Below are 14187 nucleotides of genomic sequence, written 5' to 3' on the forward strand. Positions count from 1 at the left end.
CCTACAGATTCAAGAAGATTAGCAAACCACAAAGAAGATAAACCAAAAGAAAAAAATCCAAGCCACTACATTTTATAAACAAAACAAACAGGAATAAAGAAAAAAGTCTTGCAAGCAGTTACAGAGAAATGATGCATTGTTTATAATAGAAAAATGGTTCTGATGACAGCAGTTTTTTGATGTGTTAAATAATTTATTGCAGGGTTGGGCCAGATTAGTACTTGGATGGGATTCCACACCTGGGAATACTAGGTGCTATAGATAATAATAATAATAATAATAATAATAATAATAATAAATTTATTGGTTATATAAAATGATTCCACCCAGAATGCTCAGCTCAAATCCTGCAGCAGTGGCAACCTCCACATCCTGGATGGCAAATTCTTATCTGAAACCATGGAGGCCAGAGGAAGTGGCAAACATTTTCCAGGTGCTGAAAGAAAAGAACTGTTAAGCCTATTTCTATATCCAGGGAAAATATACTTCAGGAATGAAGGGAAACTAAAGGCATTCTCATATGCAGAGAAACTAAGGAAATTTGTCATCAGCAGATCTACCAATAAATACCTAAAGGAAGTTCTCTAAACAGAAAGGAAATGATAACAGAGGGAGGCATGAGATTTCAGGAAAGAAGAAAGAACATGGAATGGGCTTTTCAAAAATCCCTGTGCCTCTCTTGTTCCCCAGCTCTCCCTTTAAATTATTTGGCTGGTCTCTTGCTGCTTCAATCTCTAGTGCAGTCCCAGCTGCCCTTGACCATTTTGCTGCTGATTGCTATTCTTTTCAATGACACACAGGTATAGAGCTTTCTGAGATGCTCCAAGTCAAGTCAATTTCCTTCAGCAGTGGCAAGTCCTCACAACTACCTTACCACAGACTGGCACACACAGAAGAAAAAAGATGAAAAATATAGAAAATAACGTAAGAAATATAAAGAATAGCATGAAGTATTCTAATTTACATGTAATTGGAGTCCCAGAAGAAGAGAGACTGGAAGGGAGGAAAGAATGAAGAGAGGAAGGGAAAGAATAGAGAAGAGAAATAAATAATAGGACAGAAGTAATATTTGAAGAGATAATGGCTAAAATTTTCCAAAACTGATGAAAGACACCAAGACACTGATTCATGAAGCTCTGCAAATCCTAAGCAGGAAGAATATAAAGAATATCATATCTTGGCACATCATAGTTAACAATAATGAAAACTAAAGTCAAAGGAATAAAATTTGTGGTAACCCGAGAGGGGCAGGAAATAATACTTTTAATTTTTAATTGATTATTTTTTAACAAACCTTGGAAGCCAGAATATAAGGTGTGAAAGAAAATAACCATTAACCAAGAAATATGGAAACTCACAATACACACAGCAAAAACATCCTTCAAAAATAGAGGAGAAATATTTTGTCAGACTAACAAAAACAGAGAACACATTCTCAGAAGAATTTTGCTAAAAGAATAACTAAAGAAGGGTTCTTCAGGAAGAAGGAAAATAATTCCAAATAAAAGCATAACAATTCAGGGAGGAATAAAAACAGGAAGAGTAAATGAATGAGTAAATTTAAGTATATGCAATAATAATAACACTGTCTTGTGTGGTCCAAAGGATGTGTAGAATTAAAATACATAAAAACAATAATATAAGTGGAATTACAATGATCCAAAAGCCAAGCATTGCTAGGAAAATGATTAAATTAGTCACGTATATTTACTATGAGAAGCCCAGAGAATATGTAATAATCCCAAGGGTAATCACTAAATAAAAAATAAAAAGATGTATAACCAGAAAAGCCAATAGTGAGGAAAATGGAACAAAAAATTTTTGATTACTCCAAAAGAAAGCAGAAAGATAAGCAAAAGTGATTAAGAAACAGGCTAGTTAAATACAAAACAAATAAAATAGATAAAACTTAAATATGTAAATAATTGTATTAAATATAATAGACTAAATATACCAATTGGAAAACCTAGACTAGATTTTTTTTAAAGCCTATAAAAGACAGATCTTAAATATAAAATAAAAAAATAGATGGAAAGTAAAAGGAAGGGTAAAAATATTCTATGCAAATGTTAACCAAAAGAAAACTGATTTAGCTATATTAATATTAGATAAAGTAGATTTTAAGGCAAGAAACTTTAGTAGAGACAAAGGGGAATATGACATAGTAATCAGAGTCAATTCTCAATAAATGGTATAACAATTTTAAATCTATGTGTATCCATAACACAGCTCAAAATATATAAAGCAAATTAGACAAAAACAGACAAATCTATAATCATAGCAGGAGACATTTGCTCTAACTGACACATATAAAACATGGTATCTGATAAGACAGAATGTATAAGTTTTCAAGCGTACATGCATTATTTACCAAAATTGACCTGGATCATAAATTGGCTTATAAAATAAGCCTCAACAAATTTCACAAGATTTCAACTCATTCAGAATGTATTTTCTGACTGTAGTGGAATCAAGATAGATATCGAAAACAAGAGAATAATTTAAACTGTCTTTAAATGTTTGAAAATCAATCAATACACTTACGAATAGCCCATGGGTCAAAGAAGATATCACAATGGAAATTAGAAAGAATGTTAAACTGGAATTATAATGCAAATGCAATATACCAAAACTAATAGGATCCTGCAGTTGAGCAGAAGAAATGAAACAACACAGCATAACTATGCTACGAGATAGAAAATAATGAATGTTTTCTATCAAATAACAAATAGACTACTACTGAGGTTGAGAGGTTGAGACAATCATGTGTATCCAGGTGGTGAATCAGAAGAGGTCTCATAAAAGTAGTAATATTCGAATGGGATTTTAAAGGACAAATATGATGAAAATAGAGAACTTTAGAAGAGGGGAAAAAATAAAACAACTAATAGGTTGCAGTTAAAGTTGTAATTAGAGGAAATTAATTAAAAAAAACCATTAGTATCTTAAATAAATATATTATAAAAAGAAGAATGAAATATAAAGTATCCATCTCAAGAAATTAGAAAGAGCAAAGCAAATTAAACCTAAAGAAAGTAGAAAGAAAGATATTTTAAAAAAGAGATTTGAGGTTTGGAAGGCTCAGTATGGTAGGATGGCAACTCTCCTTAAACTGATCCATAGATGCAATAAAATCCTGATTAAGATCTCAACAGAACTCTCTTGGCCATGGCCAGTGGCAGGGATGAGCTTAGATAGGTAGGGCCAGGTTGGATAATCTTGTTGTGGAGTTAGAAGTTTATCTTTAGAGTAAATAGGGAACAATGAAGGGTTTTTAAGCAGTAAAGAAATATGAGTTGCATCGTAAGAAAGATCATATTGCCAGTAATGTAGGGGGGAAAATGGAGGCACAAAGTAAATTTAAAAAGCTGTTGTAATAATCTAGAGACATAGCAGTGGCTTTAACTGGTGTAGTGACAGTGGGAAAGGAGAGAAGTTGACAGATTTGAAACTTATTAGGACCAACTTGTTCATCTTTCTGGCTGTCCAGGGTATCTATAAAGCTCTCTTCCCACTCAGTATTTCAAATGAATCAATTTTTTTTCCTATCAACCTTCTTTACTGTCCAGCTTTCACATCTGTACATAGTAATTGGAAATATGAGGGTGTGAATCTTAGTCTTGGTCTTTAATGACATATCTTTGCTCTTGATCTTTTCTAATTATTCCATTGCTCCCCTTCTGAGTCTCAGCCTTCTCAGCAATCTCCATTTGAATCAATGACTGAATCAAAATAAGCAAAATTTTTAATGATTTCAATGCTTCATTGTCTTTGTTTATTGTGTATTTCTTCTGTAGTTATAATTTTTGTCTTCTTGATGGTCTGATTCAGTCTTTCTGTGGCACTCTTTACTGCACACAAATCAGGTTACTCATCATTTCTGCAATGTTTTGTTTCTCTTCACCTTTGCTTGTGATAGACTCTCTACAGGAAATGCTCTTTTGTCTCTTGCCTCTGTGTCCAAATTCTAGTCACCAAGGTCAAGCCTAAAATGCTAGCTACTCCATGTTTACTTCATGAATTCTTCACTAATTGCCATGACTGGAAGTATTCTCTCTTTTCTATGAACTTTAATAACATTTCATAATTTCCTTGACAGTATACTAGACTGAAATAATGCATGTGAAAGTTAAGTGCTAAACAAACAAAAATTACTATACCACTTTTTATTTAAATGATAGTTATTAATGTATATGCCTTATCTTCCTTCTGCAGACTCCTTAAGAGCAGAGACCTTTTACTTATACTCATTTATTTCTCCCATAGCTCCTGTCATAAAGTCTTGCAGGATTTAAAAAAAAAAAAAAGTCCATTAAATTGAATTAAATTGTAGAGGCAAGAGGATTCAACTTACATAGAAATTACCACAATCCAGATTTCCTCACGGGAACATGTGCTTCCTTAAGGTCAAAGATTACTTTTTTCATTTTAGTTTTATCTACATTAAATCACATTCTCCTGGTTTTCCTCTTATTTTATATGTCGCTCATTCTCATTATTTTTAATGGATCCTCTTCCTCTTTGAGACCTCTAATGTTGGAAAACCACAGAACTAGTCCTTGAACCTCTTCTCTATATATATTCACATCCTAGGATATCTCATCCAGTGGAATGGCTTTAAATATCATCCATATGCTGATGACTCTCAAGTTTGTATCTCTAGACCCAGCCTCTTAACTGAACTTCAGACTCATTAAGTTGCCAGTGTAACATCTCCAATTTGATAACTAATTGGCATCTGAAGCTCAATGTGCACAAAACAAAACTATGAGTTACTTTATACCCCAATCCTATTTTCACTCTAGTCTCCCCTGCTCCCGGAAACTTGCAACATCATTCATCCTCATTACTCAAGACCCAAATCTAAGAGTCAGCATTGATTTCATTCTTTCAAACCATATATACAAACCATACTTAAATCATGACAGTACTACCTTAGAGTTAAATTCCAAGTCAGATCATTTCTCCCCACCTCCACTGCTGCCACCTTGTCCAAGTAACAATCATCTTTTGCCTGGACTATTACAAAAATCTCTCAATTGGCTAATTGGGCAATCTTCCTTCCTGCCTTCAGACAATTCTCCACTTAGCAGCCAGAGTGATCTTAAATAGAGAATCAAATTATGACACTCCCATGTTCTAAACCTCCAATGTCTTCACATCTCATTTCACATCTAAATAACTGATGTTATTTAGAATAACATAAAAATTACCTTGGTCACAAGGCCACACACAATATGGTTCCTATCTTCCTCTGACTGTATCCTCTACCTCTTTATACTTTACTGCAGTCCTGTCATACTGTCCTTCTTGTTTTTTCTCAATATACCATTACTTTTTCAAGGCCTTTGTACTCTCTAGGATCTTGACAGAGGTAACCTTGCATACAGGTATAGCAGATTTTTCATCTTTGTTTTCCAACATCTGACTTAGTGAATGGCATATAGTGGAACTCAATGATGTATTTTGATAAACAATGGCTCCCTTAAAAAATGGTGATATAAAAAAAATTGGAGAATTTAGCCAACCAGAGGGTTAGAATATAAGCCTACATTGTGATATAGTTGCCAAAAACATCTAATGTTACCTAAGGTTGTATTAACAGATGTGTATTCTTTCGAGAAAGGCAGATCCTAGTTCTTCTAATCTGACCACTTCTGGAATGTTGTATTTGGCTCTAAGTATCACATATTAAGAGGAATTCTGATCCACTGCTGCATTTCAGACATAGGATATTTTTCAGAAAAGGAAAACAGTGGTAAAAGGACTGGACCTTGCCCTGTGAGGAACCATTAAAGGAACTGAGAATCTTTGACTTGATGAATATTTACTTGATGATTGGGAAGGAGAAGTGAAAGCTCTCCCCAAATAGCAAAGAGTCTACCACATGGGTAGAGGGGATTATGTTTATTTTTGTTAGCTAGAAAGAAAAGAACCAATGGTAGGAAGTTTCAGAGAAGAAGTTTTAGTTCAGCATAAGTAAGAATTGCCTACTAGTTTTTACCAAACCAGTGTTCTGCAGAATACTATACCATGTTAGGCTATACAAAGTGTCTTATATCTTTACTGCAGGATTTCTAAGAATCTTTTATATGCATGTATTAAGAAGAAGATATAATATGCCTCGTTCTCAAAATTTGTCTATAGAAACTTTTATTCATAGAGCACTGTTAATATCTCTTAAAACAATATATCATAGAACAGATTGAGTTAATGTTGCTCAAAAAAATGAACAGAATATCTTCTGAAGGAGTAGGGTAAGGTTTCCATCAAGATATCTGGGAAAACTAGATAGTGCTACTGTCACTTCAGTACTCTGAAACCTTGGTCACTAAAACTAAAGCATATAATGTTTGGGAAACTGGAGTAAGTTCTCTTACTTGTTATGTGTACAGTGTGAGATGCAACACTGTTCTAAATGAAAGTAATGGAGAAAATCCAATGAAAATGAGACTTTCTAGTATAGTGGTTCTGAACTTTTTTCCTTAGTAACTCACCAGAGTAATGACATTCCCATGTCTGTCCACAGATTCATTTATTGTGTGTGCAAGGTGATGTTTCTCATCTTTTTCATGAATGCAGAAATAAACAATAAATCTCATATTCTCCCACTCCTCCTTTCTTCCACAGATTTTGATAGGATCTTTATATGGAACCATACCCCTCCATTGAGCATCACCATTTTAGAAGCTCAAACCTAGAGTATTAATATAACTTTTTTTTAATAAACAAGAAATTCCCAGTCCTCATTGAAGAAATGGCATTTCAAATTGTGGAAAAGTAAAGCAAGAAAAATTATCAAAATGGAGCCACTTCTTAGAGGCTGAAGGAAATAATAATAGTCATAAAAATTTTGCTGTTATTAAATACTTGTTGTAATAAGCAAGACATGACATAATAATGAGAAAAGGCTGTCTCAACAACAATGAAAAGACAGGGTTTCGAAATTATAATTAGTGTCTTTATAATTGTCCATAGAAGGGCATAAGCCAGAGCTGAAATATTATAGTCCCTAAGAAGAATGTGCATTATAGAAAAATGGTTCATCAAGATTTCTAAAATTTATACCTTTTCCTGTTTTCCAGAACCATGTTTACCAATGTTTATTATCTTTAATTTGATTTCCAATGATCTATCAGTACTGAGAAAGGGGTGTTTGGGTTAGTAGATAAAATACTGTAATTATCAAAAAGATATAGCTTCTCCTGTGTGTTAATAAAATGGCATTCTGTATCCTACTATCTGTACTGAAAAATTTACTAAATAAACTTGGGTAGCTGATAAGCCAGCCCCTGGACCAGATCACACCAGATGTACCAATTCTTGAGGTCCTTGTGATTAATACAATTATATCGCTTATGAAGAAACTTGAAATACCATTTCTCAGTTATTTTGCAAGTTTGCCCCTAAATCAGGACCTTAGATGGTGAGGTTATCAGTTCTAAATAGCAGTTTAAGTAATTCTCACGTAACTTTGCATATCTACAGAGACTAATCTCAATTATACATTTGTGTTTTTCATGGCCATTTGGACTACATAAAGTTTACAGAGTTCGCTGATAGATGAGAAGAACAAAATCCAAGAACAGAGTCAGGAATTTGGGTCTGGGCAGAGTCCTAGGAGCCATTAGAACTTTGTGTTCTTGGTCTCCAAGTTGATCATGTTCTCTTGGATATGGAGAATTTGCTTATCTGCTGGCTCCTGAATATCTTCTGGCTTTATAGGAACATAGTAGTAACCCATGATGGAGAAGATCAAGCAGACCACCAGTAGGAGGCAGGAAAACAAAATGAATTCAGCCCACTGCAGGAAGAAATAAATATAAGAAAAAAATATGGACATACCTGAAATTAAAGAGCCCTTCAAAGGATGAGTACTAGGGAGCAGTTGACCCAGGGTCACCATTTAGGCAGAGCTTTGCTAAAAGAAGACTGGATTCACTGACCTCTCTTCACATGGCCCTATGGTGGTCATTGCTGACATTTACATATTTCCCTGGCAAAATCTGTGTGTATCTAACCCATCTCACATGGAGAATGTGGAAGGCTGAGGTATGGAGGAAAAGGGAGAAGAGGAATTTGGAGGGGAAACCTTGGATGGCCACAAGCTCTTGTTTCTCTCAGATGCATACCTGTACCAGGCCACTGAATTGTGCCACAGCAAACACGATGAAATTCCCAACTCCAATTGTCAACAACCAGGCTGCCTGGAGTACAGACTTCATGCTAGAGGGAGCCTAGAGAAGACACAAATCTGTGAGTAAACGAACTCCCTAAACCACCCTCATGCCCCATGCATCTACCCAGTAAACTTCCACAAAAGTTTCTAGATTCGAACTTCCCTAAATTCAGCTATCACATTGATTCAGGATGTTATAATGTTAACAGCAATAATAGGATGGAGCTCTTAATCAAACATTTTAAATCATTATATCACATAATCTTCATTACAACTCTGATAAGTTCTATTGGCATTCTTATTTTATACATAAAGAAAAATAGCATTAGAGAAGTGATAATTTACTTGCTCAAGGTTACGCCATAGGTTGTGCAGCCAAAATTTGAACATAGACAGTTTGACTCCAGGGCCCTTACTCTCAATTTTTAAGTATCCTTTTCTAGATCTCAAAGAGCATAGGCTACTATGTTGCACTGTTATGATCCTGGGAATCAAGATGACTCTCTATTCAGAGTCATGTGTAAGGAATCTAAGGCCAAAAAATATGAAGGTCTTGGTCAGAGTCACAAGCCTATTTAAGGCAGTGCCAGGATTAAAATTCACCGTCCTCTAAGCAGTACCTCCACCTCCACTTTCCATTTACAAAATCCTACCTGAGAATAAGAAAACTCAAGTCCTGTAACAGAGAACATGACCTCTCCAGCTGTAACCAGGGCATATTGTGGTAGCTGCCATACAATGGATATTTTGTTGGTCAGGATGCTTTCCATCTTCCAAGCCTGAAGACCCTGACTAGTGCTCTTAATGACAGAAAGAAGAAATAAGTTTATCAGTAGTCTGAAGTAAATATTTTTAACCTATAGTGTTCTATGGCCTTATATCCATCCCTTCTTTATATTTTCATCCTTTTGCTACCTTCAAGACATTGCACAATTTCTACACAATTTCAATATTTTGAAGTTCTTTTTGGTAACACTGTACTTACCTGCCTGGCTTCAAACACCATTATTGGCAAAGTCCCTAAATGGCAGAATAGTTTGATATTGTAGTTTGGATTCCTACCATTCTGATCTATTGCATATTTGTATCCTGACCAACATTTTAAATATAACACAGCATCTGAATTATACAAACACAATGAATTTTTAGAAAACATGTTCTTGAGAAAAGTCTAATTCCTTGTCCAATTTTCTATGTAAGTATAATTAAATTGTTTTTAACATTGTCCATTAAAATTTTTATTTTACTAAAATTACTTTTATCAGAATGAATTATTTTCTTGATAACCCTTACATTGAAAATTTTGTTGATAATTTTTTAAAAATCTATATCAAATACCATCTGCTATATTGAATTCTGTTTACTAGCCATTATTTTTTAGCTTAAATTTTACATACTCAAATACTTTAAAAAGATGTAATTTTTCTGTAAATTTTGGTCATAAGGAAATTTTAGGATCGATTTTTTTAATATTACAAAATATACATGATTCTACAATCTTGTTTTAGTCTAAAACTACTTTTACTATATATAGGTTTTTAGCTACGGTTGGTTTTATGTAGATTGTGTCTATTAATATTTGTTTTAAATGGAACAAAAATTTTAAAATTATATATATTTCTTGGAATAAAATCATTCTTATGTAGTAGGTATAATATATGGATACATGAGATAAAAATGGCAGAGTTAAAACATCAAGGTCAAATGTCTTTGAAATAAAAAGTCCTTGATATTTAAATGCAGTTGATTCTCTGAGTCAAAGAGCCACTGGTTTCAATAACAATGTAAAATTTTGCTTTAGTTGATATTGTAAAAAACACCTGGACATATATTTGGGTTTTCTCAGCCTGAGAAAAATGACTTGAGCTTCTAAATCAAGATCATATATTCAAATATCCATAGGCAGGTAATTAAGTAAATAAAGTCGGCTGAATGTAAATGAGTGGGCTATGGTGAACTAGACACACAGGCCCCTTCTAGAGGGTAAAACTATTACAGCATCAGTTAGCTGACATGGTACATGTCCTGATACAAATCTTCTGATATTGTTTTTAAGAAATGTTATGTATTCAGCTTCTGAGGTGAAATCTCTTAAATGTTAAACAGTCAATAATAATTGTTATTATTATTGACAATATGGTACAGACCAAGAAAAATAGAACGATGGAAGGAACTGGGGTCCCAGGTCTCCAATTTATGATCTCTCATCTAGATGTGTATTAGACCCTAGCATTCAGAAACAATATATATGGCCTCTATCTTAAGCAGCATGTAAGAGACAAAACAAACAATAAATGGAATAACACCAGAAATGCAAGTGTTATGGGTTGAATTTTGACCCTCTAAAGCTCGTATGTTGAATCCTAACCCCCAGTAACTGAAAATGTGAACTTATTTGGAAATAGAGTTTTTGCAGAATGATTAGTCAAGTTAAAATGAGGTCATTAGGGTGGACCCTAATTCAATACAACTAGTGTTCTTATAAAAAAGGACAAATATGCACATGGAGATCTTCTCATATAGTCAAGCATATAGGGAGAACTCCATATGAAAATGAAGGCAGAGATTGGGGCGATCTTCTAAACACTTAGGAACACCAAATATTGCCAGAAAACCACCAGAAGCTACAAGAAGGTCATGGAAGATTCTTCCTCACAGCCCTCATAAGAAACCAACTCTACTAACACCTTGATCTTAGGCTTTTAGCCTTCATGACTGTAAGATAATAAATTTCTCTTCTTTAAGCCACTCAGCTTCTGGCACTTTGTTACAATAGCCCTAGAAAACTAATACAGCTAATTGGTTTAACATCTGAAAATCAACTTATACCACATCAGTGGAATAAAGAACAAGACCACATAATTATCTCAATAGACACAGAAAAAACATTTGACGAAATACAATCCCCTTCATGGTAAAAATTAAAAATTAAAGAATTAAAAATCCCAACAAACTAGGAATAGATGGGAACGTAACCTGATAAATCACACCTATGAAAAGCCCACAGCTAACATACTTAATAATAAAAGACTGAATGTTTTCCCCCTAAGAGGATGTCTGCTCTTACTACTTCTATTCAATATTGTATTGAAGGCAATTAGTCAAAAAAAATTTTTTTTAATAAAAAAAGAAAGAGAAAAAGCCATCCATATTGAAACGGAAGAAGTAAAGCTATCTCTTTGCAGATGACACAATCTTGTAGGTAGAAAGTCCTAAGGGATCCACTAAAAGAAATTATTAGAACTAATAAATGAGTTGAGTAAGGTTGCAGGATACAAGATCAATATATAAAATTAATTGTATTTCTACACACTTGCAATGAAGAATCTGCAAATGAAATTAGGAAAAAGATTCCATTAATAACAGCATCATAAAAGAATAAAATACTTACGAATAAATTTAATAAAATTAAAGTAAAATCTATACTCTTAAAGCTACAAAACATTGTTGAAAAATATGTAGGTCTTAAAGACCTAAGGAGTAGAAATACTTCTCAAAATCACCTACAGATTTAAAGAAATCCTTATCAAATTCCTAACTAGGCTTCCATTCCTAAGCTGATCAAAAAATTCATATGGAAATTCATGGAACCCAGAATATCTAATCAATCTTAAAAATGAACAAGAACTCACACTTCCTGATTTCAAAATTTATTACAAAGTAACAGTAGTCAAGACAGTGTGGTACTGGCACAAGGATAGTCATATAGATCAATGGGATAGAACTGAGAACCCAGAAACAAGCCTTCCCACTTATGGTCAATTGTTTTTTGAAAAGAGTGCCAAGACCATTTAATAGGGAAAAAATAGTCTTTTCAACAAATTGCGCTGGAACAACTGGATATTTACTTACAAAAGAATGAAGTTAACTACCTACCTCACACCATATACAAAATTAACTCAACATGGATTAAAGACCAAAATATAAGAGCTAAAACTATAAAATTCTTAGGAGAAAACATAGGCAGAAATCCTCGTGACCTTGGATTGGGCAATGGATATGATGCCTAAATCACAAGCAATGAAAGAAAAAAAATAGACAAATTGAACATTAGAAAAATTACAAGTGTTTGTGCTTCATTGGACATGACCAAGGAAGTTAAAAAGACAAACTATCAAATGGAAGAAAATATTTGCAAATATATATCTGATAACAAACATATCTGAAATATATGAAGAATGCTTAAAACTGAATAATAAAAAGACAATCCAATTAGAAATTAGGGAAAGGATCTGAATAGACATTTCTTCAAAGCATATAAACACATGGCTAACAAGTATATGAAAAGATGTTCAATATCATTAGTCATCAGGAAAATAATAATTAAAACCATAATCAGATAACATTTCATACCTTGTAGGATGGCTATAATTAAAAAGACAGAAAAACAAGTGTTACTGAGGATGTGGAGAAATTGCAACCTTTCATATACCATTGCTGGGAATGTAAAATGGTATATTTGCTTTGGAAAAGACTAGCAGTTCCTCGAATGGTTAAACATAGAATTACCATGTGACTCCACAAATAGTTCCACTCCTGGGTATATTGCCTCTCAAATGAAAACATATATCTAAACAAAAATTTGCACATGAATGTTCATAACAACATTGTTTATAATAGTCAAAAGATGGAAACAATCCAAACTGATAAACAGATAAACAAAATGTGTTATATTTATTCAATGGAATATTATTTGGCAATAAAAAGAAATTAAGTATTGCTATGTACTACAACATGGATGAGCCTTGAAAAGTATGCTAAATGAAATACATATTGTATCGTTCCATATACACGAAATGTCCAGAATAGGCAAATTTATGGAGACAGGAAGTAGAAAAGTAGTTGTCTAGGGCTAGAGGGTTTAGGAAGAAATGGGGAGTGATTGCTAATGTGTTTGGGGATTCTTTTTGGAACAATAACAAATTGCACAATTCTGTGAATATATTAAAACCTATTGAATATATATTATTGAAAACTATTCTCTATATAGTAAATATAGATCTATCTATATATATTGAATATGTTAATATCTTTAAAACCATTATACATTTTAAATGGGTGAATTGTATGGTATATCTCTATTAAGCTGTAATAAAAACAGCATACCAAATATTTAGGTTATCAAATCAATTAATTAAAATAAATAAAACTCTACAGATTATTCTAATCACACTTTAGAAATGTTCCATCTTTTTATTATTCAACTATTTTTTATATTTAATACAATATCAAAAGTAATTAAATAAAATTAGAATCGAGATTGACATCAAGGGACAGTGACGTGGGAAGCACAGTGGTGTGAGGAGTCCCTTTGATCTCTCCCCTTGAAATTACAACACGTCGAACAGCTATAATCCAAAAAGGATTTCTAGTCTAACAAACATGTCTGAGAGATCTGCACTTTGAAACATCTGAAGGCAGGAGAATCTAGGCAAACAGGGGAAGGGAAGGAAGAAGAACAGAGACAGGTGCTGCAGTCCCAGCCTGGAGCTCACTGTAAGACTTGGGGAGAGGGGAAGAATCAGGTTGCTGCATGCCCCACATATTCCTGCCTGAGTGATCAGCATACACTACAGCTAAACCCAGTGATCTATCGATCTATTGGGGCACAGACCAGAATACAGAAGTGTGACAGCTGTGTTCTAGCAGCCATCACTGCCAGGCAGAAAACAAAGCCACTAAACCTGGCCACCTCTCTTCACTCTCCCCAAACTTGCCTCGCTGCATCCTCCCAGAGCTAGCAGCGGGCCCCAGGAAAAAAAACTGTATCAGCGAGTGTTGGACTGCAATGCCCAGAGAACTACAACCCAGAGAACTAAAGAGATAGTTTTTGAGTGGCAGATGCACACTGCACCTAATCCCAGTGATATTTGTGGAGATACAGGGGCAAGGCAGCTGAGGTCTGGCAGTTGCCATTACTAGGAGAAAAACAATGCTGCAAACATACCAGAAGCCTTCCCAACCCATCTGCAGCCACCCATCGAGGCTGATTCCAGCATAGGCACGTG

At 34.0% G+C, this 14187-nt stretch overlaps 1 protein-coding gene across 2 annotated transcripts in view; it reads right to left on the reverse strand.

The window, feature by feature from the left end:
* Positions 1 to 6520: 6520 nt before the first annotated feature.
* SLC15A2 (solute carrier family 15 member 2) overlaps positions 6521 to 14187 on the reverse strand; it is a 51189-nt gene continuing 43522 nt past the window's right edge. For both annotated transcript variants that reach the window (XM_011371418.2, XM_023521452.1), the window contains 3 exons: positions 8833 to 8979; positions 8133 to 8237; positions 6521 to 7804 (listed from right to left, as the gene is read on the reverse strand). In XM_011371418.2, the coding sequence (XP_011369720.1) occupies positions 7628 to 7804; positions 8133 to 8237; positions 8833 to 8979 (429 nt within the window). In that variant the 3' untranslated portion in view covers positions 6521 to 7627. The remainder of the gene's footprint in view (positions 7805 to 8132; positions 8238 to 8832; positions 8980 to 14187) is intronic.

The sequence above is a fragment of the Pteropus vampyrus genome, unplaced genomic scaffold (assembly GCF_000151845.1).
Source record: "Pteropus vampyrus isolate Shadow unplaced genomic scaffold, Pvam_2.0 Scaffold1, whole genome shotgun sequence".
NCBI lineage: Eukaryota > Metazoa > Chordata > Mammalia > Chiroptera > Pteropodidae > Pteropus > Pteropus vampyrus.